The sequence below is a fragment of the Anolis carolinensis genome, chromosome 2 (genome assembly GCF_035594765.1).
Source record: "Anolis carolinensis isolate JA03-04 chromosome 2, rAnoCar3.1.pri, whole genome shotgun sequence".
NCBI lineage: Eukaryota > Metazoa > Chordata > Lepidosauria > Squamata > Dactyloidae > Anolis > Anolis carolinensis.
The window spans coordinates 163,452,392-163,478,691 of NC_085842.1; the positions used below are offsets into that span (position 1 = coordinate 163,452,392).

The 26,300-nt window shown below is 40.9% G+C and overlaps 2 protein-coding genes across 4 annotated transcripts in view; one reads left to right on the top strand and one right to left on the bottom strand.

Moving 5' to 3' along the window:
- Positions 1-4,264, bottom strand: part of tmem100 (transmembrane protein 100) — a 48,722-nt gene extending 44,458 nt beyond the window's left edge. The window contains exon 1 of the mRNA XM_016997978.2: positions 4,243-4,264. The gene's annotated coding sequence lies outside the window, so the exon portion shown is untranslated. The remainder of the gene's footprint in view (positions 1-4,242) is intronic.
- The window catches only part of pctp (phosphatidylcholine transfer protein), a 94,853-nt gene that overhangs the window by 10,222 nt on the left and 58,331 nt on the right, over positions 1-26,300 (top strand). For 2 of the 3 annotated variants that reach the window (XR_010003034.1, XR_010003035.1), the window contains exons 2-5: positions 1,047-1,164; positions 5,083-5,162; positions 6,031-6,202; positions 8,064-8,131. Coding sequence is in view for 1 of the 3 variants with exons in the window: in XM_003228443.4 (XP_003228491.1) it covers positions 1,047-1,164; positions 5,083-5,162; positions 6,031-6,202; positions 8,064-8,131; positions 10,249-10,323 (513 nt within the window). In the remaining 2 variants the exon portion in view is untranslated. Of the gene's footprint in view, positions 1-1,046; positions 1,165-5,082; positions 5,163-6,030; positions 6,203-8,063; positions 8,132-10,248; positions 10,498-26,300 lie in introns of those variants that run through there. The other variant, XM_003228443.4, reaches the window with a different exon arrangement.

Sequence of the window (26,300 nt, forward strand, 5' to 3'; positions counted from 1 at the left end):
ATGGAGCACCATTACCTTCCCGCCGGAGCGGTACCTATTGATCTACTCACATTGGCATGTTTTCGAACTGCTAGGTTGGCAGGAGCTGGAGTTAACAGCGGTCGCTCACTCCGCTCCTGGGGCTTGAACCTGGGATCTTTCAGTCTGCAGCTCAGTGCTTTAACGCACTTTGAAAGTATTTTAGTACAAAAAGTTCCATTATTGGGTGGAGGGAGATAAATTATAAGCTTGTTTCAACTGGGACATAGGATATTTTGTTGAATTCTAATATAAGAAAACTTGTGTATGTATAGTGTGTTTAATGTCACAGTTGAGTATTACAATAGACGTCTAATCCATGCTGCAGTTTCTTTTGAAGAATTGCCATTTAGATGGAAATAAAATCTTCATTTTATGGTAGTCCCTAATCTTATCTACATCCCAGTGTATATAGGACATACACAGATGTTTGAAAAAAGAAAGAGAGGGCAACAGTGCACACATTCATTTTTGTGCATGATAAATTGCTTTTGGCAAACTGGTTGATTTCAGGTTTCAAATTATAAACTAAAATTTGTAGCCTAGCAGAGAGATTGTCTTGATTGTGTCCATTTTTCCATTTACTGGTATAATGGGCAAAGTTTATTCCTGTATCTTAGACTGGATCTACACTTCATATAATGCATTTCAGACTGCATTATACGGGTCTACATTGATCACATTTCAAACTACATATCATGGCAGTGTAGATCCAGCCAGATTTTCCCATATCCTTTCATGATACTAAAATATTTTACAGAGTTTGAGGGACCTTTCAAAGTAGATTTTGAGATGCTCTGAGAACTGTGGGGTAGGGAGGATAGAAAATGAAAATACTGTTCATCCAATGTCACACAAACAATTGATTGCGTGACAATATATTTAAAATACCCATCAAGATCTTTATGCATTGAGTTCATTTTTCTTTCAAATAAATATCACAGAGCACCTTTTATATGTTTGAGGTACACCATGGACACTTCTTATTTTCCAACTGTCTCCATCTAACTTCTCTGTTTGTTTTCCAGAAATCAGGACTATATGAGTATAAAATCTATGGAACGCTTGAAAATTGTTCCCCAGACCTATGCGCTGATGTTTATATGGATTTACACTACAGAATAAAATGGGACGAGTTTCTTAAAGGTTAGTAATTAACTCAGAAATGTCATTAAGAAGGATAAACATAATTTCAATAGTTCATATTTTTCTCTTCTTCCTCCAACCATGATCATTTCTAGGATTCTTGGACATCATTACTTCATATACATTTCTTTTTTCAAATAAGATGAACAGACCGGAGATGTGGGAACACAAATGTATATAGACCCACTAATAGAATTTAAATTCTACCAATATTTGTCAGAATTTCTCTTTTATGTTTTGCATGAGCTTAAGCTCAGTGTCATTTTAGTTGAAATATGACAGGAAGTTAGATGTGTGTGAAGCAGAAGAATATATTGAACTCTGCTGGAAATTGCCTTGCTTCTGTTGGAATTTCTTCAGTTTTGCTTGAACACCAACTTAATTAATCTGTAAATTAAAGATGAACACAGAAGTTCTGCTCTGTTATATTGCAGCTTTTTGTGCATCAGAATGAGAGTTAGGAGCCCAAACAAATGTTGTTGAATTGCAAATCACAATTCTATCGGTTAGAATAGAAAACTGAAGAATGCAGAGTTGCATTCCAACAGTATTTAGAGATTCTTTGAAGAGTCTTTGGAAACTGCAGTTGGTTTATAATGTGGTTAAATCAATGTTGTGAAATACTATAGCAGTCAAACACGTATGATTCACTTCCTGGCTGTCTGTTGATAAGTTTTTTTTCTTCTAGTAGGATTTGAAAATGTATAATGTCAAAATAATATTCATCTGTGTGTCTACTTTAGTTGCATTTTAACATTTCTTCATTGTACTCTATGATACTAGGATTTTAAAGTGTAGTAAGCTGCCTAGGGTGGTGCATAGATATTACAAAGATATAATGTCATTTTTATAGAAATGAATGCTTATGCAGCTATTCCAAACTTTGTATAATTATCCCAGGCTTTCGATTTTTTAGAAGTGAAGATTTAGCTTCATATAAATACTTTGTCATATTTGGAGTCTTTTCACAAAATGTTAGAATAGCACACCAAGCTTGGCAACATTAAATAATGTCAGATAATCATTTGTTGCTAATAGTATTTTATTTTTGTTATATCCTAATTGGGTTGTATTCTATATTAACTTACCGATTATTCTTATATCTTGGATGGGAAACTAGACTTTTTTGTGATACAGTTTTGCTTAGAAATTATGGGAGCTCCAATCCAAAAACAACTGGATGGCCACTGTTGCCTATCCCTGTTTCAATAACATGTGGAAACTTTGCTCAGATAACATTTTCCCTGATTGATTTAAAACTGCAACAAGAGATATGAGAAAACACACACTATCTTCTTACATTAGTGCAGGTACATCACAGACAAAAGAAGGTGAGAGAAAGCTGTGTTCCTGACTTGATGGGACAAGAGGTTGTAAATGTCTTGTCCTGTAAATGACTCAGTGTTGCATTTGTAGGATATTGTACACATTTTGAAATTTGGTAAGATTAACAAGAAACATCTGTCCTGTTTCAGATTATTGCTGTGTGCATTATATGTAGTTTAGGCAAGTCAGTTTTAGAAAAGCAAATACTGATATGTTTCCAGTGTATGCCTTAATTCTAAAGACTGGACTTTTTGGGTGAAAACCAAAATGTTTTGATATGTACTAAATATATTGTACCTCCCTCAGGTTTTGTAGGTTAAGGATTAGTATAACATTAAAGAATACTAGAGATCAAATTAGTGACAATATTACACACACTGTTAAATTCATTATTCAAAGAAAACTAGTAAAAAAGATACTTTTTCCAATGTGAACATTTCCATGATTGTCAGCATTAATTTGTTCTAACATCTGTAGCTATTAATTGTTGAAATATCAGACTGTTCATCCAATGCTTTTGGGGTAAACCAGGAATGGGCACTTGGAAGTCCCTGAACAGACTCAGAAGTGGAGTGGGCAGATCAAAAGACAACTTGGCAAGGTGGCACTACCTGGAGAAATCCTCCACCTTGTGTGACTGTGGAGCTGAACAAACAACTCAGCATATGTATGCTTGCCCACAATGCCCTGCCTCATGTACGGAGGAGGAGTTGTTTAAAGCTACAGACAATGCGGTTGCTGTTGCCCGCTTTTTGTCCAAAACTATTTAGTTGCTTGTGATTTCTTTTCTTTTCTATTTTATTTCCATTATTTGAAATGTATTTGCTGTACCAATGCTTTTGACACGAAATAAATAAATAAATAATCAGACTGTTTACCAAAACCCTAGGGTCAGGAGGCCAATTCATGTTCCTAGCTGAACTTGAATGAGTATTCAAACTCTTCATGTGGACAGAGGTGAAGTGTTAATCTGGTTGAGCTTCTCATTGGTTTGTGTGTGTTTGTACCATCAAATTACCTGTTGACTTAGGTGACCCCATAATTTTCATAGTTTTTTTTTTAGGGAAGGAATATTCAGAAGTGTTTTTGCCAGTTGCTTTCCCTGAAATATAGCCTACAGAAACTGGTATTCAATTGCTGTTTCACATCTAAGTACTAACCAGGGATGACTATTTAGTTTCTAAGATGGGATGGGATCTGGTGCCTTGTATGTAGGCCCTTCTCCTAGATAACTCCTTTCAAAGTTCCCTATTCACGTAATGTTTATAGTATGACAGAAGGGTAATTCTTGAAAGGCAGAGCTGAAATGCCTTCATACACGAACAGAAGCATCTATGCAGTATAAATAATTGAAGCTTGCTAATGAACATTTTTTTTTAAAAAAATTCAAATAGACAACATTTACCATCTGCTTTCCTGATAGCGAAGTGTTTGTAAAGTACATGGACACTTTTCAAAACATGTTTTTAATTTATGATAAGAGGTGAATAAAGACATTAGATGCACCAGAAATCATATGACAGGAAGCTTGCTGGAGAATGAAAAACATTAGAGATATCTGACATGTCAACCAGCAACCCCATCTCAATCCTTAGTTCCTTCCCACATGCTGGGAAAGAGGATGTAATGAACAGAGAGAGAAATAGCGAACTGAATAATGGGATGACCTGAAAGTGTCATGTCTTATCAAATGGTATAAGTTTCTTATGAACAAAAAAAAAAATCATCTGTTAAAATGAAGAATGAACTCACCCTGTTATTTGAAGAGGTGTTTCTCTATTATCCTTTAAATTGGATATATCAGATAGGACTTTTCCATCTCACGCCTTCACTCCTGAATTTGATTTCTTTCACAGCGTAAGAAAGAAACTGAATAGGATGTCTAATGGCACCAAGTTAATACTCCAGTGACCTCTGGTGGAAAACGCGATATTCTATGATGTCTTATTGCATTCTGAGAATTACTCTTTCTCCCATCAAACAGTTCACATTACTTATACTTATGTATGTTGTGTGATACTTCTGAGAAACAATTTGTTATTTTGCCAATAGACTCCCTTCATTTTTTTTTCAAAAGAAGCATATTGGCCACTTGACAGGTGTATCATTAACAAAATAGTTCTGTATGTCATCATTTTTGCATTTTATGAAAATAAATCACTAAGTGGTTTATTAGGCAAACAGTGATTTAAAATGAAGAATGAATTCAGCGAGGACAGAATTATTTTTAGTGGGAAAGAAAAAAAAATCTTATATAGTGCCTACTTCCATCCTCCATGAATATTCCTGACTTTTTAGATGTGAGGCTCCCACTTTGGCCACATAATGAGAAGACAGGAAAGATTAGAGAAGAGAATGATGCTAGGGAAAATGGAAGGAAAAGGGAAGAAGGGCTGACCAAGGGCTAGATGGATGGATGATATCCTTGAAGTGACTGGCTTGACCTCGAAGGAGCTGGGCCATGGCCAACAGGGAGCTCTGGCATGGGCTGATCCATAAGATCTCAAAGAGTTGGAAGCGACTGAACGAATATGTTTCGTAGTCCATAGTTAAGTCAAACACAATTTAATGTGTTCATCCTCTTATTTTTAGAGCTACATGAGGACACACGTGATGGCAGGACAGTGATTCACTGGGAAGTAAAGTTCCCATTTCCCTTGACAAACAGAGATGTATCCTTTCAAGTTTTGGATTAAAGTTTTATGTACTATTGAAGGCTTTCATGGCCAGAATCACTGGAGTGTTGAGCAGTTTCTGGGCTGTCTGGGCTGTTCTACCCTGTTTCCCCTAAAATAAGACATCCCCAGAAAATAAGACCTAGTAGAGGTTTTGCTGAATTGCTAAATATAAGGCCTCCCCTGAAAGTAAGACCTAGCAAAGTTTTTGTTTGGAAGCATGCCCACCGAACAGAACACCAGAGCATACAAGATCGGTAAATGTACATACCATAGAATGTTGTACATGGAAATAATGGTAGTAACAAGAAATTCTTGATAGGATTCACAGTTTTTCTGGTTATGCTGGTTTGTGATGACAACTACTTACAGTATATAATAAATGTTCATTTTTTTGTTCAACAATAAATGTCAATTCTTTTTCATGGAAAAATAAGACATCCCCTGAAAATAAGACCTAGAGCATCTTTGGGAGCAAAAATTAATATAAGACACTGTCTTATTTTCGGGGAAACACGGTAGTAGCATTTTCTCCTGAAATTTTGCCTGCATCTTTAGCTGGCATCTTCAGAGGATCTGAAACCACACAAGACTCCACCAATTAAAGTTTTGCTTCTAATATTTCTAGCTGCAAACTCTGATGCAGGTCTTAATTATTCACAATATGGTTCTAATAGTTTAAGTTGGGAACCCTTATAGGAAAAGAAAAAGTGGGACCTAGATGCGTATTCTTGAAAAAAATATTTCATCTACACAATGCCTTAATATAGGTGTGATCTCTTTCCACATCAATAATACATATTCTGGTTCTTTAATTTCTATCATATATTTTAAAATCCTGATTAGTTCTTCAACTTTAGCTCAGTATGTTTTTATTCATGAGCGTCAAGATATGGAAGTTGATGGACAGAAGATCTATGTCATATTGGCTAAAAGTGCCAATTCTTCTAAATTCCCAGAAAAGAGTGGGATTGTTAGAGTAAAGAATTATAGACAAAGTGTGGCCTTTCAAAGTGATGGCAAGAAAGGATCCAGAGGTAAGAACTAAAAAAAGTGTTTTTAGATAAATCTACCTAGAATAGAAATTTTACATTTCTAGGTTAACATTTGATGGTGTAATGGAAGAATTGACTTAGGGCCCCTCCACACAGTACCTTTCGCTTGATTCAAAATGGTGGGTGGCCAAACAACGTTCCCTTTAACTTCATTAAATGTGTGGAGGATGAAGTTTCTCATGCCAGGACAAAGTTTTTGCTGTCTAGTCAACTTTCAATATCTTTTCAGGATAAAAGCAATGAGGGACAGATATGTATGACCCAGGAACGGAACTCATATGAACGATGTGCATATTTGCATCTGCACATTTAAAGTTTTTTAAAAACACGCCAACATTTCTGGCAGATGTCCCATTATGGCCATCTTGCAGGCTTCGAAATCCCGTAATGAAGCAGCAAGTCTGGACATCATAGGCAGAAATCCCAGGACTAACAGGTCTGTGTGCAGGTCTGCTCTCAGGTCCCGGGTTTTTTTTTTCCCCTCATGGAAATTAGGGTGCTATCTGGAAGCACCCTAATTCCTCTAAATATTTGTTTTAGGGCCAGTGGTTTTTAACATATTCATGAGTTAAAACCATTGGTATGAGGCAGCAGTGTTTGTCTTATTGACCAGAAGACTAGAAAAATGTATCATTTCAAATAGCATTGACATAATAAGCTTCTAGGTTGACTTCTGAAACAGACACTGTAGTTTTGCTGATGGGAACAGTATCCCACACCCCCTTTCTGTCAGGTTCTTTCAAATTCAGTTTCTGTTGAGGGAAAATGCATTTGTTGCTGCATTTTCAGCCTCTTAACCATACTGCATGACTGAGAAAAAGATGGGATTCCCTGTAGGGAACCAGCAAACAGCAGCGGTGAAACTCACTTAGAAACATTTCTTCATATTTTTCTGCTTTGAACTCTTTCACACTAGGGATGACCTTAGTTTACAAAGATTTTCATAACACTTTTCAGTGTTACCTCTACAGTGCATGAACATGTAAAGTGGGGAAAAATTGATTTCACCTTGGCTTTTTTAAACTTTTGCCTTGGGATTAGATAATGTGCAATTCATAGTTAACTTACTTGGATTATCTTTTGAATGTGTAAACATTTTGTGCTGTTGAGCAGAAAGAGGAGAAAGGGTTTCTGGGGTGAGAAGGAAAAATTGATGCATATGTACAGGCTGTTCAGAAATAATGTGCTTCTGTAAATACCTGTTACCATATGTTGCCAAGTGGAAAAATGAAAAATCTATAATAGTAATAAAGAGACAGGTCCTAGATATCCCTGATTATTAAAAACTATCCAGAAACCCAGAGTGGTTCCAAATGAAACATTTAACACGGCCTTACTTCATTGGGGGGGGGGGGGGGGGCTGGTGGCACAGTGTGTTAAAGCACTGAGCTGCTGAACTTGCAGACCAAAAGGTCCTGAGTTCAAATCCCAGGAGCGGAATGAGCGCCCGCTGTTAACCCCAGCTCCTGCCATCCTAGCAGTTTGAAAACATGCAAATGTGAGTAGATCAATAGACCGGCGGGAAGGTAACTGTGCTCCATGCAGTCATGATGGCCACATGACCTTGGAGGTGTCTACGGACAATGCCGGCTCTTCGGCTTAGAAATGGAGATGAGCACCAACCCCCAGAGTCGGTCACGACTGGACTTAATGTCAGGGGAACCCTTTACCTTTTTTACTACTTCATTGAATTTTACAGGAGATTCAGACAACATCTGGCCCTAGTCTGAAATTAATGTGCTCTTGAGGTATCTATCAAGTGGACATAAAAGAAAGAATGTTCATTCTAAAAAGGAAGATAATTGACTGCATCTTGTTTATTTCTCTCCTTTTTGTTTTAAAGTTTTCATGAACTACTTCGATGATCCTGGTGGCAAGCTTCCTTCCTGGCTTGTCAACTGGGCAACCAAGGTAAGCAGGATGTTGAAACCTCTAGGGAGCCAACAATACCAATGATTGGTCTCACTCAATTCTCTGTTGGGAAAATTAATTACTAGAAGATGAAGAGTGGAGTAACAATCCAGAATTCTTAATTTTTGTTCCATTACCCACTGCCATGTGCTTGCTAGTATGAGAAACTGATTCCAAAACCTTTTAATCATAGAAATAAATCATTGGTTTGCTACTCTTTATATTTGCCTGTCCTGCACTCTGGTTTGTCTTTCCTACATAACAGATTTCTTTTCTCCCAACAATATTTGTTTGCAATAATCTATAACTGAAACATTATGCTCATGTGATTGCACACAACACTGTTTCTGTCTTGCTGTTGTATTTCTTTAAATATACTTTGATTTATTTAACTTGATTCAACTATCATCTGTGAATTTATCTAGTCCATATCTTTTGATCCCTTATGAATGTCACCCACTTGTCCAGTCAGTGTCAGCCTTCTAGATGCTCTCAGGCTTCTTGTGTGAGAGACTTTACTTATCCATTGTTGCCTCACTCATCCGCCTAATAGCACAATTGTACCATTTCAGAGGCCCAAAGGTATAATACAAAAAATTGTTTGTTAAACCAGGAGACAGTCAAAAGATTATTTACCGGTACTTAAAACATCTAAATCCTGTCTGACCCTAACTAGCCAACTCTAATTTGCATCTCTCTCTGATTGCCCCAGCTTTGACAGATGGATATCTCTCTCTTTATATCATGCGCCCAAGTCTTTTAAAATCCATTCAGACATTTAACAAATCACCAGTCACTCTAAGAACATGGGGGGAGATAGCGTCATGAAATTGTGGCCTTAGTCCTGTAGTGTTGCAAATCAATATTTTCTATTATTCATTACTTATCACATGTAGTCTGAATTTGCTGGTTTCTCCATTACTAACTGTTCATTCCATAGTAGGGTCCTAATAAACACATAATTTTCTACAAATGTTCACATCATTGCACCCCTGACCTGAAAAGACTACAATACTCTTAGAAGCAACTATTTCTCTAAGGCAGAGTGTCTCCTCACTACTATTGAGTCAATAGTTCTCTTTAGGTAACACCTAATGCTCTCAATACTGTTGCTTTGTTGTTAATTTTCATGATGGGCCAGCCGCTGGGATCTGGGTTACAAGAGGAGACTAGGAAAATGGGGAGAACTGAGATCAGTCATATTTGCCCAAGACAGCACTTGGGGGGGGGGGCATAGCCAATCAGTTGTGGCAGGAAAAGAGGATCTAAGAGCAATAAACCCTGCACTGGGCAAGGGTTGGCAGTCGAGGAGAAATTGATTGCAAGAGAAAGGGGCACAACACTTATGAGCACCAAGTAGAAGAGACATCATTCAGTCATGGAAAAAAGAGCTAGCCCAATCCATAGACTGAGGGAGCTAGTGACATGTTGAATAACTGGTTAAGCCTTGTTTGGATGAAGTGAATGCAATGAAAGGAGAGGCCCTTTATGGGACATGAAAACTCTCCCCTCTATGGTCTCAAAAGCAGTGCCTGGACCCAAAGTGAGTTTTTCTTGATCTAAGACATTTATATGTCCTTGGCTTTATGTGCACTTACAACATATTTTGGAAAGCTGTCAGTGATCATGTCTGTTTTTTGCACTGTGAGAGATTACAGTGTTTGCACAAGTTTCACTAGGAGTAATAAAAATGATGTACTGTACACTAAACATGACCACTTGCCACTCCCCCTTTCTGCAAACATGTGTCTACTAAGGTCCCTTCTACACTGCCTTATAATGCAGATTATCAGATCATCCACATTATCTGCTTTGAACTGGATTATATGAGTCTACACTGCCATATAATCCAGTTCAAAGCAGATAGCCTGGATTTTATATGGCAGTGTAGATTCATAATCTAATTCAATGTAGATAATGTGTATTATCTGCTTTGATAATCTGGATTATATGGCAGTGTAGAAGAGGCCTACATTTGTTGGATCCTCAGGTTTTTATTGTACAGGGTAAGAAGGTGGTAGAGGAAAGCAGTAAAAACAATGAAGCCTATTGAATTAGTCATTGCTTTGTAGGCCATAATATATAGAGAGATGACTGCAGTTCCATTCTTCTTACAGACTGGAGTGCCTAACTTCTTGAAAAGCATGCAAAAAGCATGCCTTACTTATCGCAAGAGGAAAGCTTCTTCCTGAATTCAAACCAAATCGATAGTTTAAAGATGTACTTTCCAAAGTTGGATACTCTAATGGATAGTCAAACCTGACACATCACTGAGTAACATCTGCCTTCTGGGATGGTAATCATGAGCCATGTGCATTCCCAGGCATATGGAATGGAATAAATTAAACTATTTGTTTTTCATTTTCCATCTGTTTGGTGTGCTGTTTTCTGAAAAAGCAAACAAACAAACTTTTGACCACATCATGAGCCTAATGGCCTTTTTTGAACATATGGGTTCTGATGTGCACACACGGTTTCTCTCCCCAAAGCCTCCTGGAGTTTTGTGTCCAAGAACTATACCCTCCCTTGGAATTAAGAAAGGAACCAACATTGCATCAAGATTCTGCATTTGATTTCTTTCCAACACCAGCTGTACTTAAGTGAGGAGTAGCATGCAGAACTATCAAATACAGTATGACCCTCTTATCCAAAGATTCAATATCTACAATTTGTCTTAGTCACATACAAAAAATGTTTCCTTCTGGGTCTACAAATGGGATCCTATGGTATGCATCTGGTCCAAGTCAAAGTATAGGATTCACTATTATCCATGGTCTTGGGTATTCATGGTATGTGTGTCTTGGAACATATTCCCTGTAGATATGGATGTCATACTGTAAAAGCCTTTTATTTGCTCTGTTCAGTAGGAGTTAGTTCTTAAGTCCCTTCCACACAGCTGAAATAAAATCTGCTTTGAACTGGAATATATGGCAGTATGGACTCAAATAACCCAGTTCAAAGCAGATATTGTTGGATTTTCTACCTTGATATTCTGGGTTATATGGCTGTGTGAAAAGTCCCCTACAGTGTCCATCCAGCAAAAGATATTCACTCTATTGCTCAATGAAAGTCTCATCTGCTTTTATCTTTTAATGAACTGTTTTATGAGATGCTTTCTTTTAAAAATTTAATAGTCTTTTAATCTATTGGCCATGATTTTCGCAAAAATTTTGTAATCATTGTTCAATAGAGAGATGGGTCTGAAATTTTTCACCTCCGATTGATCTGATCCTTCTTTTGGGATCATTATAATTGTTGCTTCCTTCCAAGAGTCAGGGATAATCTTGTTATGGAGGGCTTGGTTCATTATTATTTTCAACGCATGGATCACTTCCTCTTGTTGTAACTTGTAAAATTCTGATATAAAGCCGTCTGGCCCTGGAGCTTTGTTGTTAACCAATTTCTTAATAACCTCAATTATTTCCGTCTCCGAGATGTCTCTGTTCAAATATAATCTTTGTTCGTCTGTGATTTTGTCTAATTTTTGGTTCCCTAGATATTCCGTTATGTTCCCTACTTCTATTGAGTCTTTGGTATATAATTTCCCATAGAAAATTTTGAACTCTTCTCTAATTTGTTCATCTGACAGGATAACCCTATCATGTGCTTTAATTTTAGTGATCTGCTGGCTATATTTCTTTTTCCTCACTAATCTTGCTAACCACTTCCCCGGTTTGTTTGCGTTCTCAAAATTGTTTTGTTTAATCCATCTCATCTGCCTAGCCAGCTTATCCAACTCCCAGCTTTTTTTCTGTCTCACTAGCAACTCTAAGCCTCTTTTAGTTTTTAGATTTTTAGGGTTGGCTTTTAGTTCTTTTTCTTTTGTCTCTATATCTTTAATTAGCTTATTCCAGAGTGCTTCCTTCTGTTTCCTCTTTTCTGCTTTTAGTTTTATCAAAAAACCTCTTGCCACCGCTTTATAAGCATCCCAAACTATTTGTGGTTTCATCCCAGCGGTATTGTTAAGTTTAAAGTATTCCTTGGTCATGGCCTTAATTTTGATAATATCCTCTTCTTGCTTTATGAGGTTTCCATCTAGTCTCCACTTCCTAGTCGTATATCTCCTATTAATTTCTAAGATTAGAGGGCAGTGGTCAGATAAGTCTCTGGCGAGAATTTGGATCTTATTTATCTTTACTAAGATTGATCTAGAACACCAGATCATGTCTATTCTAGACCACGCCTGGTGTCTATTAGAATAAAACGTGTAATCTTTTACATCACGATTGTATTCTCTCCACGCGTCTACCAGATCATACTCCTCCATCAGCGCCAGAAAGTTTTTTGGTAGGGAACTAGCTGCTTTGGTGTTCTTTGTCTTAAAAGTTTTATCCATCATCTTGTCCACCACCCCATTAAAGTCACCAAATAATATTAGGTGATCAAACTCCGTTTTGTTAATGTTGTCTTTTAGACCTTTGATGAATTTGAATTTCGGTCCATTGGGGGCATAAATATTAACGACTAGGGTTTTTTCCCCCTCTGTATCTAACCTGGCTGCAATTACCCTGCCCTCTTTATCTTTGAACTGTTCTTCTGCTTTAATATTACAGTCTATATATAACGCTACCCCTCTTTTTTTCTGTACATCCGCTGATACAAATACCTTCCCCAACTGGGTATTTTCCAAATATTTTGTATGATTTTGGTCAATATGCGTCTCCTGCAGGGCTATGACACTATATTTCCCTTTCCTTAATTTATTAAATAAACTTTTCCGTTTACTAGGTGAGTTCAGCCCGTTCACATTACTGGAATAACAAGAAAGACTAACTTTATTCATCATTGGGGTTGTCTGCGACGTCTTCCAGGGCCCTTCCAACCTCCAAGTCTTCATTGTCTTGATCCGTAGCCATTTCCAGCTGGGCTATTACTGATTCCTCGCTTCTCGGAGAAAAGAATCTTCTTTTCTTTGATGAGGTGGGGTATTTCCCCGACTCTATTTGTGGGGTTTGTTTACCAGGGATCATGTCTCCCTTCAGAGTTTTATAAAATTCCTGACCAAACGGTGGTCAGGGTGCCAGTACCGGAGCCTCTTGCACCGCTTCACTCATCGCGCCAACAGCTCTTTCCTCCCACCTCGACACCGGAGCGTGTCAGACAAACGGCTCGCCTGGCTCGAGCGGCCCAGGCCTCAGCCTCTAAAGACTCTCGACTCCCGGCCATCTCCTCTCGTGAGGCCATGCCTCCCCCCGAGACTGTACTTTCTTCTCCCCCTCAGTCCCCCCAAGGGGCTGAGGAGGAAGATGTCGACATTGACCGCCAGACTCTGTCCTCTCGGCCTCTGTGGTCTCTCTCGGCCTCGACCTTTCTCCTCATGATGCGTATGAGGCAGACCCGCCTTCACCCACTGACAATATTCGTGCTTTCTCTGTTCAAATGGTCAGAATGGCCGACGCCCTGGGTATGGAGATCAAGCAGACCTCCAAAGCAGTGTCTGATCCAGTTTTCAAAAGGGTGCAAGCCCAAGCTCCGCCGGCCACGCTACTCCCTTTCTTGCCTTATCTCTTGGACGTTATCCAGTCCTCCTGGAAAACCCCATCCTCCATACCTCCGACCTCGAAGAGGATCGAGACTTGGTACCGTACCGACGACGATACCCTGGAGTGGCTGAAGCACCACCCCGACCCTAATTCCCTGGTCGTCAAGGCCTCCCAATCCTCAGGTCGTCAATCGAACACTCCGGCCGACAGAGAAGGGAAGTGCTTCGACGCCGTGGGTCGAAAGCTTTACTCCGGAGCCCTGTTACTTTGCTGGATGGCAAATTACGGAGCCTGCATGGGTGCCTACCAGCAGATTATCTGGGAGAAGGCACAACCCTTCTTTGCGAAACTGTCGGACGAAGACCGCTCCGTTCTTACCACCCTCCAACAGGAGGCTGACTCGCTCGCCCACCACCAAATCCAGATGGCGAAACATACCAGGGACACGGCGGGCAAGATGATTGCCCACGCGATTGCCATCCGTCGCCACGCCTGGCTGAGGTCGTCCGGTCTATCCTCATCCTCCAGGCAGGTCATTGAGGACCTCCCCTTTGACGCACTCGGACTATTTAATTCGGGTACCGATGATAAACTCAAATCAAATCATGACTTTAAAATTCTTGCGTCCAAATGTGGCGACCAACCACAGCCACAACGTACCCGCTGGTTCCCTCATCGTTTTCGTCGCTTCCCGCCGCAATCCTTCCGGCACCAATCTTTCAAGCGCCCCTCGGGCTCGAACAATCAAAGCCATCACCAACCCCGTCGAGGGCCTCATCCTCAGAAGCAACGGGGTCGAACCACCCCCGCTCCTCCGCAGGCTCACCGGCGTACCTGACGCCATCCTTTCTTGCCAAACTCCTCGACCAAACTTATCAATTCACCGTTTTACCCTTCGGCCTAGTCACGGCGCCAAGGGTCTTCACCAAAGTTGTTGCCACCGTAGCGGCCCACCTCAGGCTACATGGCATCACGGTCTTTCCTTATCTAGATGACTGGCATCTGGTCGGGCCCGACCCTGTTCTTCTCGAACGCCACATCTCCTTCACACTCCGCCTCCTGAACTCTCTCGGCCTCCAACTCAATACCGAGAAGTCACATCTCACCCCGTTGACAAAAATTTGCTTCATCGGAGCTCTCTTCGACTCTGTTACGCAGACCGTCTCGCTACCGCTCGACAGATTCCTAGCTCTCCGCCACCAGATCGCCCTATGTCGATCTGCCCGGAGGGTCCGAGCCCGTGCCATTCAAGTCCTTCTGGGCCACATGGCCTCTACGGTCCTCACGACCCCCTTCGCCAGGCTGCGTCTTCGGGTCCTACAAAGGTGGTTTATAGACACTTTCAAGCCGCTCTACCACCACAACTCGAAATATCTGTCGATACCATCAAACGTTCGCCGATCCCTCTCATGGTGGATGTCTCATCGAAATGTGTGCAGGGGACTTCCATTTCACCCGACCCTACCCTCAATGACTATAACCACGGACTCCTCCACCTACGCCTGGGGAGCCCACATGAACAGCCTGACGGTCCAAGATCTCTGGTCCCCATCCGAAAGGACCAACCACATAAACTTGCTCGAACTTCTCGCCATCTTCAAAGCCCTGAAAGCTTTCTCCCGCCTCATCTGCCACAAGTCCATCCTCATTCAGTCGGACAATCTAGTAGCAGTCTTCTACATCAACAAACAGGGCGGTACGGGTTCGAGAAAGCTGATGCACCTCTCCACCCGCCTCTGGCTTTGGTGCATAGCCCACGAGGTCCAAGTCTCCACGATTCACCTTCCCGGTGCCCAGAACGACTTGGCAGATGCCCTCAGCAGGATGACATCCTCCTCCCACGAGTGGAAACTCGATCCCGAAATTCTCCACACCCTGTTCCTCGATTGGGGGCGGCCTACTCTGGACCTTTTTGCCTCTCCCCAAAACGCTCAGCTGTCCCGCTACGGAGCGAGGCTCCCCCCGAACTCCTTTCCAGGCTGCCTGGGCGACGCCTTTCTACTGGACTGGTCAGCAGAAATGCTTTACCTCTTTCCCCCTATTCCTCTCATACCGAAAGTCCTCAAAAGACTCTTCTCGATCTCGGTCACGGCGATCCTCATAGCTCCGGCTTGGCCCCGCCAGCCGTGGTATCCGGCCCTTCTTCGTCTCTCCAGAGGAACGTTTCGCCCTCTGCCTCCCTCACCTCACCTTCTCTCCAGGGAGGACGGTCAGATTCTTCACCCAGACCTTCCTTCTCTTCATCTCACTGCGTGGAGGATTCTTACTTAACCTCCCTCCCGCAAAACCTACAGGACGTTCTTCGGGCAGCCCATAAGCCGGCTACAACCAAAGCTTACACCTACAAGCTTTCCCGCTTTCACGCCTTCCTTCGATCCCGGAACATCGACTCCTTTCCGACTTCGGTACCGGTGGTCCTCGATTTCCTCATGACTCTTGTCGAGAGAAAGCTCTCTCTCGCTTCTATTAAGGCCTACCTCGCAGCCCTTTCCTGGTCTTTTCAACGCCATGGCCAGCCGTCTCTCTTCTCTCACCACTTTTCTCCGAGGCTACAATAACATCTGCCCGCCGTCGCTTCCGCCTATGCCGGGCTGGAACCTCGAACTTGTGCTCTCTCAACTCACATCTTCTCCCTTCGAACCACTCGCCTCAACTGATCTCCGCTTGCTTTCGTGGAAACTGGCCTTCCTAGTGGCGATCACTTTGGCACGACGGCCGTCTGAGCTTGCTGCTCTCAGGGTCGATGAGCCATATCTACGTTTCCACCACGACCGTGCTGTCCTTCGTCCGGACATTACCTTTCTCCCTAAGGTGGTGTCAGCTTTCCACCTCAATCAGGACATTGTCCTACCAGCTTTCTTCTCTAATCCCTCCTCTCCTCTCGAGCGGAAACTTCACCTTCTCGACGTTCGCAGAGCGCTCCTCTTTTACAGGGACCGTACCAGGGGCATCCGTAAGACTCAGAGACTCTTTGTCGCCTATGCCCCGGACAAGTTGGGTAATCCCATTTCCTCCCAAAGGTTGTCCCATTGGATCGCTCAGGCCATTGAGTTGGCTTATGAACTGGCCAAGCGCCCTCCCCCTCCATCCATCCGTCCAAGATTGACGAGGGGCCTCTCGGCTTCGTCCACCTTCCTCAGGGGTATCCCGCTCGACTCCATTTGCAAAGCGGCAATCTGGTCGAACCCACTTACGTTTGTTTCTCACTACAGGCTAGACAACAAGGCCCTGAAAGACTCGGCCTTCGCAAGATCGGTACTCTCATCTTGCTTATCCTGACTCTCAAACGGCCGCCTTCTCCCTATACTCACCCACAGGTGACTCTCTATACCTCTCCTTCAAGCTATGGGACCAGTTTTCTCCCCATGCCTATACCTCCGGGGACATGTTCTTCCCCTAATTGTGTTGGGACGTTGTTCTGTAACACTTCATTCACCCTGATGAGTATGTCAAGTTATCTGATGCTTCCCCTCTTCCCCTGGGAGAGCATTCATATACACTGTACTCAACTTTCGTGTTGTATTACGTTTATTCAGAGTTTTTTCCTGATATGTTCTGTCTTTTATGTTATGTTCATACTGACATTGCACTGGTCCTTTCGGACAACCTATTGCACTGGTCTCTTGGGACTATTACCTCAATGTGTCCTAATACACTGGTCTCTTGGGACTATTATCTCAATGTGTCCTAATAAATTTATGTTTGGACATTCACTGGTTGTCGAGTTTGCCTTGTCCCACCATCTGGGACCTTAGCGTGTCAGTCTCCATTAGTGTGCATTCACAGAGTACACGAAGAAAAAGGACAGGTTGCTTACCTGTAACCATGTTTCTTCGAGTGTACTCTGTGAATTCACACAAACCCGCCCTTCCTTCCCCTCTGGCAAACCTCTCCCTTTCTCGTTGCCTTGGCGGCGCAGGAACTGGAGAGCGGGCGCCCGGGGCTGCCTTATATGCCCCTTGGGAAGGGGGGCGTGGTTACCGCCAAAATTTGAACTTCAGCTTGGAAGAGTTTCCGTCGGAACCTGCGCAGGTGCAGTTTCTCCATTAGTGTGCATTCACAGAGTACACTCGAAGAAACATGGTTACAGGTAAGCAACCTGTCCTTATTCTGGGACCCTATGCTGAGTCTGAGAGAGGAGTACTTCCCCATGACAGCTGATGTGTGCCAGTGAGTGTTAAGAATAATATTAATATTAATAACAATAGTTATTCTGGGACGCTAAGCTGAGTCTGAGAGAGGGCTGCTTCCCCATGATAGCTGATATGTGCCAATGGGTGTTAATAATAATAATAGTATTATTAATAACAGTAGTACTCTGGAGTGGGCTAAAAGAGATCGAAATGCCCCCCATGTGTAGCAATTTTCACACCTCTAGCCCAAAAACTGAGCGGGGTGTGTGTGTGTGAGCCTCGGAAGCCCTCCCATTGCAGCCAGTGGTCTGAACATTTTCATTTTTTTCGTAAGCCAGACGAAAATTCTGTTCATATAGGCGCTCTATTTTCGTTAGCGGCAACAAATACGAAAATGAAACGAAATGAATGAAACTACACAAAACGAACAGCAACTCCATACAAAAGCGCCAGACTAGTAGCTGAGCGCTTCTTATATTGTTGTTATTTTTGTTTACCATCAAGTTATATCTGACTTATTACGACTGTTAAGTTGGACATGTCATGCGGTTTTAGAGGAATTTGCCTTCTTCTTCCTCTGATATCCCCAAGGCTACTCATTGACTATAAGTGGCTGTGCAGGACTTCAAACTCTGATTAGTGATGCCCAGTATCTCAGACCCACACTCAAATCACTACACCACCCCAGTTGTGAGCCAGAAATTAAAAGGATTTTCCCCATAGGAAATAGTTGCACAGATTACTTCATGGCCTGATTTATCTTTGCTTGTTCTGTTCACTTCCATATAGCTTTTTTTAAAAAAAATAAAATATTTTCATTAAAATATGAAGGCTACTGATTTTCTTTAAGAAATGTGCACTGAGACTGGTGGTATAGAAGCAGCATCAATCACCGTGCATATATTTTAAGTTTCCCTTTGCCTTGATTAGAAATTTGTCAATGTAACATTCATTGTGTTTAATAGTCTTTAAACTGGCTGTAAGACCACCAGCTGTAATCTGTGTGATGCCTTCAAACTGCACTAAACAGAAAGAGGCCTATTCATTTCTTGGATTAAAGATAGAATAGGAAAATCTCTTCCATAAAGACATTCTTGTGTTGGTATTATGTGCCAATATACATGTATTGTTGGCAACTCCTCCCACAAATTTCCTTATTTAATGACACTGTCTATACAAGGCACTGAAATAAGTTGCCTTTTTATTCAGACATGTGAAGTGTATTGCTCATCAAACCAAATATGCATCAGCCATGTATTGTAGCCTGCCAAGGGACATACATTCTTATCTTATTTCTGTCCTCTGTCCTTGCAATTGCCAGAGCTCATGCAAACAAAGTTAATTGTGTCATGATGGCTTATGAGCTGAGTTTGGTCCAATGCATCACAAGTCATACACTCTTGTTATATATTTCACATATTCCATTCATCTTTTTTTTCAGGAATCAGTGATTTGGTTTACAGAATAAGTTCTTAATCCACAGACTCAGCCTCAATGAATCCACTTACCTATGTTCTGCTCCTGTAGAGTTTTCAGTGTTAATATTTGGCATCTATCTAACCCAAGTATAGTCAAATATAGCATTTGTGATTATCCATGGTTTCAAGTATCCACAGAGCCTTTAGATTTATCCCTTCTGGATACCAGGGTCGTAGTGTATGTATATTTTTATTAGATAACATTGAAGCTTATGAGTTGCTCAGGAGAATTGCTCTTTCTTTTCTAATCTTCATTCTAGGAACCAAAGAGTTGATAATAACATCAAATAGCTTTGGAGGAGCTAAATCGTTACCAGGTTTGCACATATCTGTTTTCTGTTCATCTTGCAGTTGGATCATAAGCATTAAATGCAGCACTGGATATTCAAAATTAGGACCACATGCTGCAGTTTCTAAGCAAGCCCCCCAAGAAACCAGCAAGCAGAGATTTCCTCATCTTTTCTTATGTTCTACAGTTGCCTGGTAGACTGTGTGATATTTGAGAGCTCTGCGCCCATCTTCCCACACTTTTCTGTTCCATTAGCTCTGAAAATGGTCAATGACCTGCTTGAGAATGAAAAGGTTGGCCAGATGTTTCCTGATCACAAACCAGTTTTGTGTTTCCCTTTGCACATCATCTTGCAAGAGGCAGGGCTCTGATTAGTGCAGATCTGACATCATTTCAGAAAACTGACAGTTGGATTGGTGGGAATTTTTTACTTATATATGTGCTTCTTTATCCAAAATTTTGGACAGAATAAATGTGAAAATAAATTATAGCATGGAAAGTGAGGTTTATCTTGAAAATCTCTGGCTTGCTGGCTTGAAGGCTGTTCTCACAACTGAGTTGTCAAAGGCTTTCATGGCCGGGATCACAGGGTTGTATGTCTTTCGGGCTGTGTGGCCATGTTCCAGAAGTATTCTCTCCTGACGTTTCTCCTGACATCTATGGCAGGCATCCTCAGAGGCTGTGTGGCATGGTTCTCACAATTGATAATTCTTTGGTTTGGGGCTTTGCATTTGTGTAAAACATGTTTAAAGAGGTACCTTTCTCTTGTCATTCCTCAAACTCTTCCTTTATAGGATTGCCATAGGAGGTGTCAGCTTCCTTTGGTGACCTTACATTCTATTTTCTGGAGAGGAGAAGAACAATATCTTGGGGTCATGCTGTTAATAAAGATTGTTTTCCCTTATAGAGAAATTGCTTTAATCCCTTGATAAAGATAGTTGCAATTATTTAGGCCTAGAACTGCTGCCAAAAAAGATGAGTTAGAAACAAACACGCCATCTTATGCTTTCACTCCCCTGGCATCAACTCAAGCTAAACCATGAGTCCAGCCAATTCATCAGCACAGACAGAGCAAAGTTGCATCCTTTACACAGACTGGTAGAACTACAAAGCTTTGATACATTTGATCTAAGTACAAAGGGAAGCAGGAGTGTCAAAGTCTCTCTCTCTCTCCTCCCCCCCCCCCATAAGCAAAAGGAAAACAACTTTTAAAATAATACAAAATCCTGATATGATTCTCCAGGAATGTACTGTGATTAATGCCAAGGACTTTTCATTTTGCCAGACTTGGATACAAAAGTCAAGGGTTACATCTCTTGACGAGTCTTGAAGGACCTATTTGTTTACTTCAGTCTCTGATATGTAACATCTTTCCAAAGAAAGGAACATTACAGGTAATACACATGTGATTTTGAGTGAATGCCTGAAATAGGCTAGGATAGAACTACACACCCAAAATTATAAATTGACACAATGTTCCTGTTGCAAGTTATGATCATAGAACACTGTGTTTCTCAAGGATCTAGACTTGATTTTCACTTCCACAAAATCTCTTCCCCCCCCCCCCCCCCCTCAAGATTTGTCTTTATTCTCATTGGAAGGACATTGCCTCTTTGGATGTTTCTTTAAAGAAAATATCAAATAGAAAAAAAGAAGTCCCAAACTAAACACAAAGACTCCATTAATATCATGTCATACCTATACAAGTGGCAATCAGAGAAATAAAATTGCAAATTCCGGCAAGATATTGGGATTAGTTTGGGCTGAATTTGTCCTAGCAGGGATGGACCGAAACAAATTTGTTTAGTTCCAGTTCAAATTGGGTCCCCATTATCAGCAACCTGAACTGTTTCTGTACACCTGGAATAGGGGCTGCAAAATAAAGCCAGATCAGGAGGAAAACCTAGAGGAAGCTGCTGGGTGCAGGAATTTAGTAGGCCAGGAAAGAAGATCAAAGCTTTAGGAAGGAGACTCAGGTGGAGTGTGGGATCCAAGGCCACTGGCATCCATACATCCCTTTCAGAGCACAACAGACTAGTACGGCACGCAGTTTGGGAAATGAAGGCACCGGGGACACAACACATTGCTTTTATCTGAGAAGTCACATCAGCATTTGGTTTCCTTTTTCCTGATAATACAAGAGTTGGAAGGGGCCCAGAAAAAGAGAGAGAGAATGAGAGCAAGAGGCTGATGATTTGGCTGAAAATTAAGTTACAGCATTTCTGCTAAATCATCCTATTGGTAGAGAAGAATGACAAAAGGAAATGTGAGGTAATCAGTGAAATTAATATATCAGTGTATTTCATTGAGCTAAATAATGAGGAAAGAAGTCTGGGGACTAGGAAAGAACCTTGTTCATAACTCAAATAATGGTGGAATGAGAATGACCTTATCTGTGTTGCTTGGCCTCATAGGAAAAAAATACACTCTTTTACTAAACAAATTTAAAAAGGAAAAAAAATCAATGCAACCAGTATGGTCTGCTAAGCTTTCAACAGCAAGCACCATGATCTAAAGTTCAATAGGATTCTTGTGATGTGAGGTCTGACTGATCTACTGTAGGAATATTCACTACAACCAGATGAGCATGCACGTGTGTGTTTAAGAGTTAAAAGTTTGGTGTGGGTAAGCACTCCCACAAAAAGTTGCTCACCTCCTACTCTCTCTACCCCCATTTTAAAATTTCTGTCTTTACTTGCTGTAAAGGAATGCATTCATATGCAGTGATAACTTGACTTGAGTTTAATTCATTCAGTTACCAATTTCCGAACTAAAAATGCTCCTATCTCAAAGTAAAATTTCCCATTGAAATGCTGTTAATCCATTCTGCCCCACCCAAAAACCACCAGTTTTTCCCATGTTTCTAAGTAAGAAAATGTGCTTTATAAATAACAAATAATGTATAAATGCGCATTCACAAGGAACAGTAAAAAAGAAGAATCAACTTTTAAATGGTAGAAGCACAAAGTTGTGACAAGGAAGCAGAAAGCCCAAAGTGAGGAGGCAAAAGCATCATTTTCTTCACACTGTACTTATGCCAGCTTCTCCCCCCTTGCTCTCTCTCTCCCCTCCCTCTCTCTTCATGAAGCAAACATACCAAGAATAAAAACCACACAAAATCAACTAACCCAAAGTTCCTCAAAGTGGTCAAGAGAAAAGCAGGCAGCAATCTCCCAAAGTGGACAAGACGAGGAGGCACTGAGACTGGCCCTTGAAGCCCTAAATCTCTATACTTTTGTGTTAGTGCTCCCCCGGCACCAGCTCTTAACTCAAAACACCACTCTTATATCAAAGTGAACCCCAGGCCAAGCAACAGCTCTTAACTCAAAATGTTTGTATGTTGGGACGCTCTTGAATAGAGGTTCTACTGTATCATCTGAGTAGTTCAGGAATGGGCAGGGTGGACTGCATATGTCCACCAAGCCCATTTGTGCAGCCCCACAGTTTATCATTTTTGTAACACTGATATTTTATTTCTTGCTGATGTGACAATGAGAGCTCACCCACTTTTAAATGCACTTTCCCTCTTTATGCTCCTGACTCAACTGCTCTTTTTTGCTTCCACTGTTGACACTAGCCAGAGAGGGAGAGCACTGGAGAGACAAGAATATGACAGATTACTCCAACATTCCTTGTATCATTCACACATTCCCCCCTAAAGATCACATCAATTTACTTCACTTCATATGTGAAAAAATATTTTATCAAAATCTAGAATCAACTTTAAGAACACTCTTTTCTACACACATAACATAGACATGTATATTAATAATATATTCGTTCCAGTTAAGGGAAGTGAAATTCAGAATGACACTTCCTCCCCTTTGGGGCTTGAGAGATGCTAACTGCAGCTATATCTCAGCAGTTCTGCTGGAAGATTACTCTTTTAGAAACATCTGTTGGCTACCATGTGTGCTAGTTTGCAGATGGCAGCTGATGGAATTGACGTCATACAGAGAATGCTCTGCTATTTTGATTTTTAGTTTCTTTTAAAAAGGTTCTGCCAAGATTTATCCAGCTGCTCAAGGCAATATGTAAAGTGCAACAGTATGGTAAGGATTTTTTTTTTGGGGGGGGGGGGGGGGGGGGCTTGAATGTCATCTGTTTGACATTTTAGAGTTGTTTCTGAGCATGCTTTGCTATAGCAGGACAGGAATGCCTTAAAGATACTAAAAGTGAAAAGAAATTTCCCTACCAGGTAGAGGCTAAGCTTGTTATCAAATAGGGGCAGGGAGACTACAACTGCTGGACTACAACTGCCATCAAGTCAATCCAGCATGACCAAGAAGAAGTGAGAAAATTACAACTCAACATTTGGAGGGGCAAATGTCCCTTATCTGTTGTAGAATAAATGTACAGTGTTCCCTCACTACTTCGTGGTTCACTTTTTGCGAATTTGCTGTTTCGCAGTTTTTCAATAAACTCTAAAAGACTATTATAAATCATTAAAAATTACAATTTACAGCCTAAGGAAGGGAGGAAGGAGAAGCCAAAGGGAGAGAAAAGGAGCCCAAGCAGCAACGGGAGGAGAAGGAGGCGATTTATCAACACACGATTGGTTGATAAAGACTTAAAATAGTGTATAACTACTAAAATAATGTATAAATATTAAAATAAATATAGTGTCCCTACTTCGTGGATTTTCACTTATTGCGGGTGGTCCTGGAACCTAACCCCTGCGATAAGTGAGGGAACACTGTATATAGCTACATTTGCAATAGGTGGGTGTTCAATAAAAAACCCAGGCTAATATGTAATTCATGACTAATTTTCTCCTCAAAGGAAACAATAAGCAAGTATAGTAACTTTCATCTGAGTGCAGAACAGACTTCAAACAGACCTGTAGAGCTTCAGGCTGGTTTATGGGAATTAGAAAGCTTCAGTTGCCTTGGTAGATGTCCTATGCAAGGAAGTGGACGGGGGGAGCATGTCGCTGTTACTTCTCTTGGACCTCTGTGTGACTTTCGATACCATCAACCATGGTATTCCTTTGGGTCACTACCCTAGGATGAGTCTTGTTCTTTTAACTATTAGTAAACTCTAGGCATTCATGTTCTTTATTCCAGAACAGTGGAAAACAATGATGATTTAAGAACAAATTACCCCAATCTCTACTGTACCTTGGGGTACTATAACATTTTCAGTTTCCTCCCAAACCTATAACAAAGCATGCTCAGAAACAACTTTAAAATGTCAAATAGATGACATTCAATTTTCTCAAAAATCCTTGCCATACTGTTGTACTTTACATATTGCCCTAAGCAGCCGGCGAAATCCCAGAACTCTGGGGGATGTGCTTTAGGCATCCTGGCCATGGGTCTGTGGTGTCCCATGGGGCTTTGTCTTGTCCCACTCCCTACAATGTTTAACATACACATGAAACCATAGGGAAAGGGTATTCAGAAATTTGTGGTTCAAGGTCACCAATACACAGATGGTGTTCAACTCAGTATCTCCTTTCAATTTAAACTCCAGACCTTAGTGTTAAACCCATGGCTATTGTCAGTAATGGACTGGATGAAGGCAAACAAATCAAAGTTTAATTCCAATAATTCAGATGCTCTTGGTTGATTAGACTGCTAATCACAAAATAGGGATTCAGTCTGTGCTGGATGGGATTCTATTCCTCCTTGCAATCTCAGGTTCATAATTTAGGTGTCCTTTTGGATTTATCCCTGAAACTGAATGTCCAGGTTTCAGGGGTAGTCAGAAATGCATCTATTTCTTGAGAAACTAGATCTGATTGTGGTAACACATGCCTTGATTATTTCCCTGTGTCATTACTATAATTCATTTGGGGTTGCATGTGAAAACTTTCAGAAATTTCAACAGGTTCAAAATGCTGACCAAGGCTGGTAATGGGAAGCATGTAATCCCCTTGTTAAAACAACTTCACTTGTTAAAATTTCATTTCCTGGCATGATTCAGATCCTGGTCATGACTCATACCGTGTTTCCCCAAAAATAAGACAGTGTCTTATATTAATTTTTGCTCCCAAAGATGCTCTAGGTCTTATTTTCAGGGGATGTCTTATTTTTCCATGAAGAAGAATTCACATTTATTGTTGAACAAAAAAATGAACATTTATCATATACTGTACAGTAGCTGTCATCACAAACCAGCATAACCAGACAAACTGTGAATCCTATCAAGAATTTCTTGTTACTACTATTATTTCCATGTACAACACTCTATGGTACGTACATTTACCCATCCTGCATGTTCTGGTGTTCTGTTCGGCGGGCATGCTTCCAAACAAAAACTTTGATAGGTCTTACTTTCGGGGAAGGCCTTATTATATTTAGCAATTCAGCAAAACCTCTACTAGGTCTTATTTTCTGGGGATGTCTTATTTTAGGGGAAACAGGGTAAGGATCTATTCAGCTGAGGTCCAGACTATCTGAAAGACAATATCTCTCTATATGAACCTGTCATAATTTTACATAGGAGAGCTTTCTCTTAGTTCTTCCACCATCACAGGCTTCCTTGGTGAGAATACAGCACCAAGCTATTGTTAGCTGCCTTCAGTCTCTATATAGGGTGAAAGGTGGGGTAAAAACTAAATAAATAATGAAGAAAACATTAAATATGGGTATTTTGCACAGAAATTCCTGTCCATCAAGGATTTTTCTCAACAGGGTTACTTGATACTCAGTAATATGTTAATCATTTTTCAGTTGTTTTTTTTTGTTTGTTTGTTTTTTTAAACCATTATTTCCATCCCTGGTTAACAAGCACTGTTTTTCAAAAGAACCTTGGGACCCAGTTTGATAAGGACACTGAGAT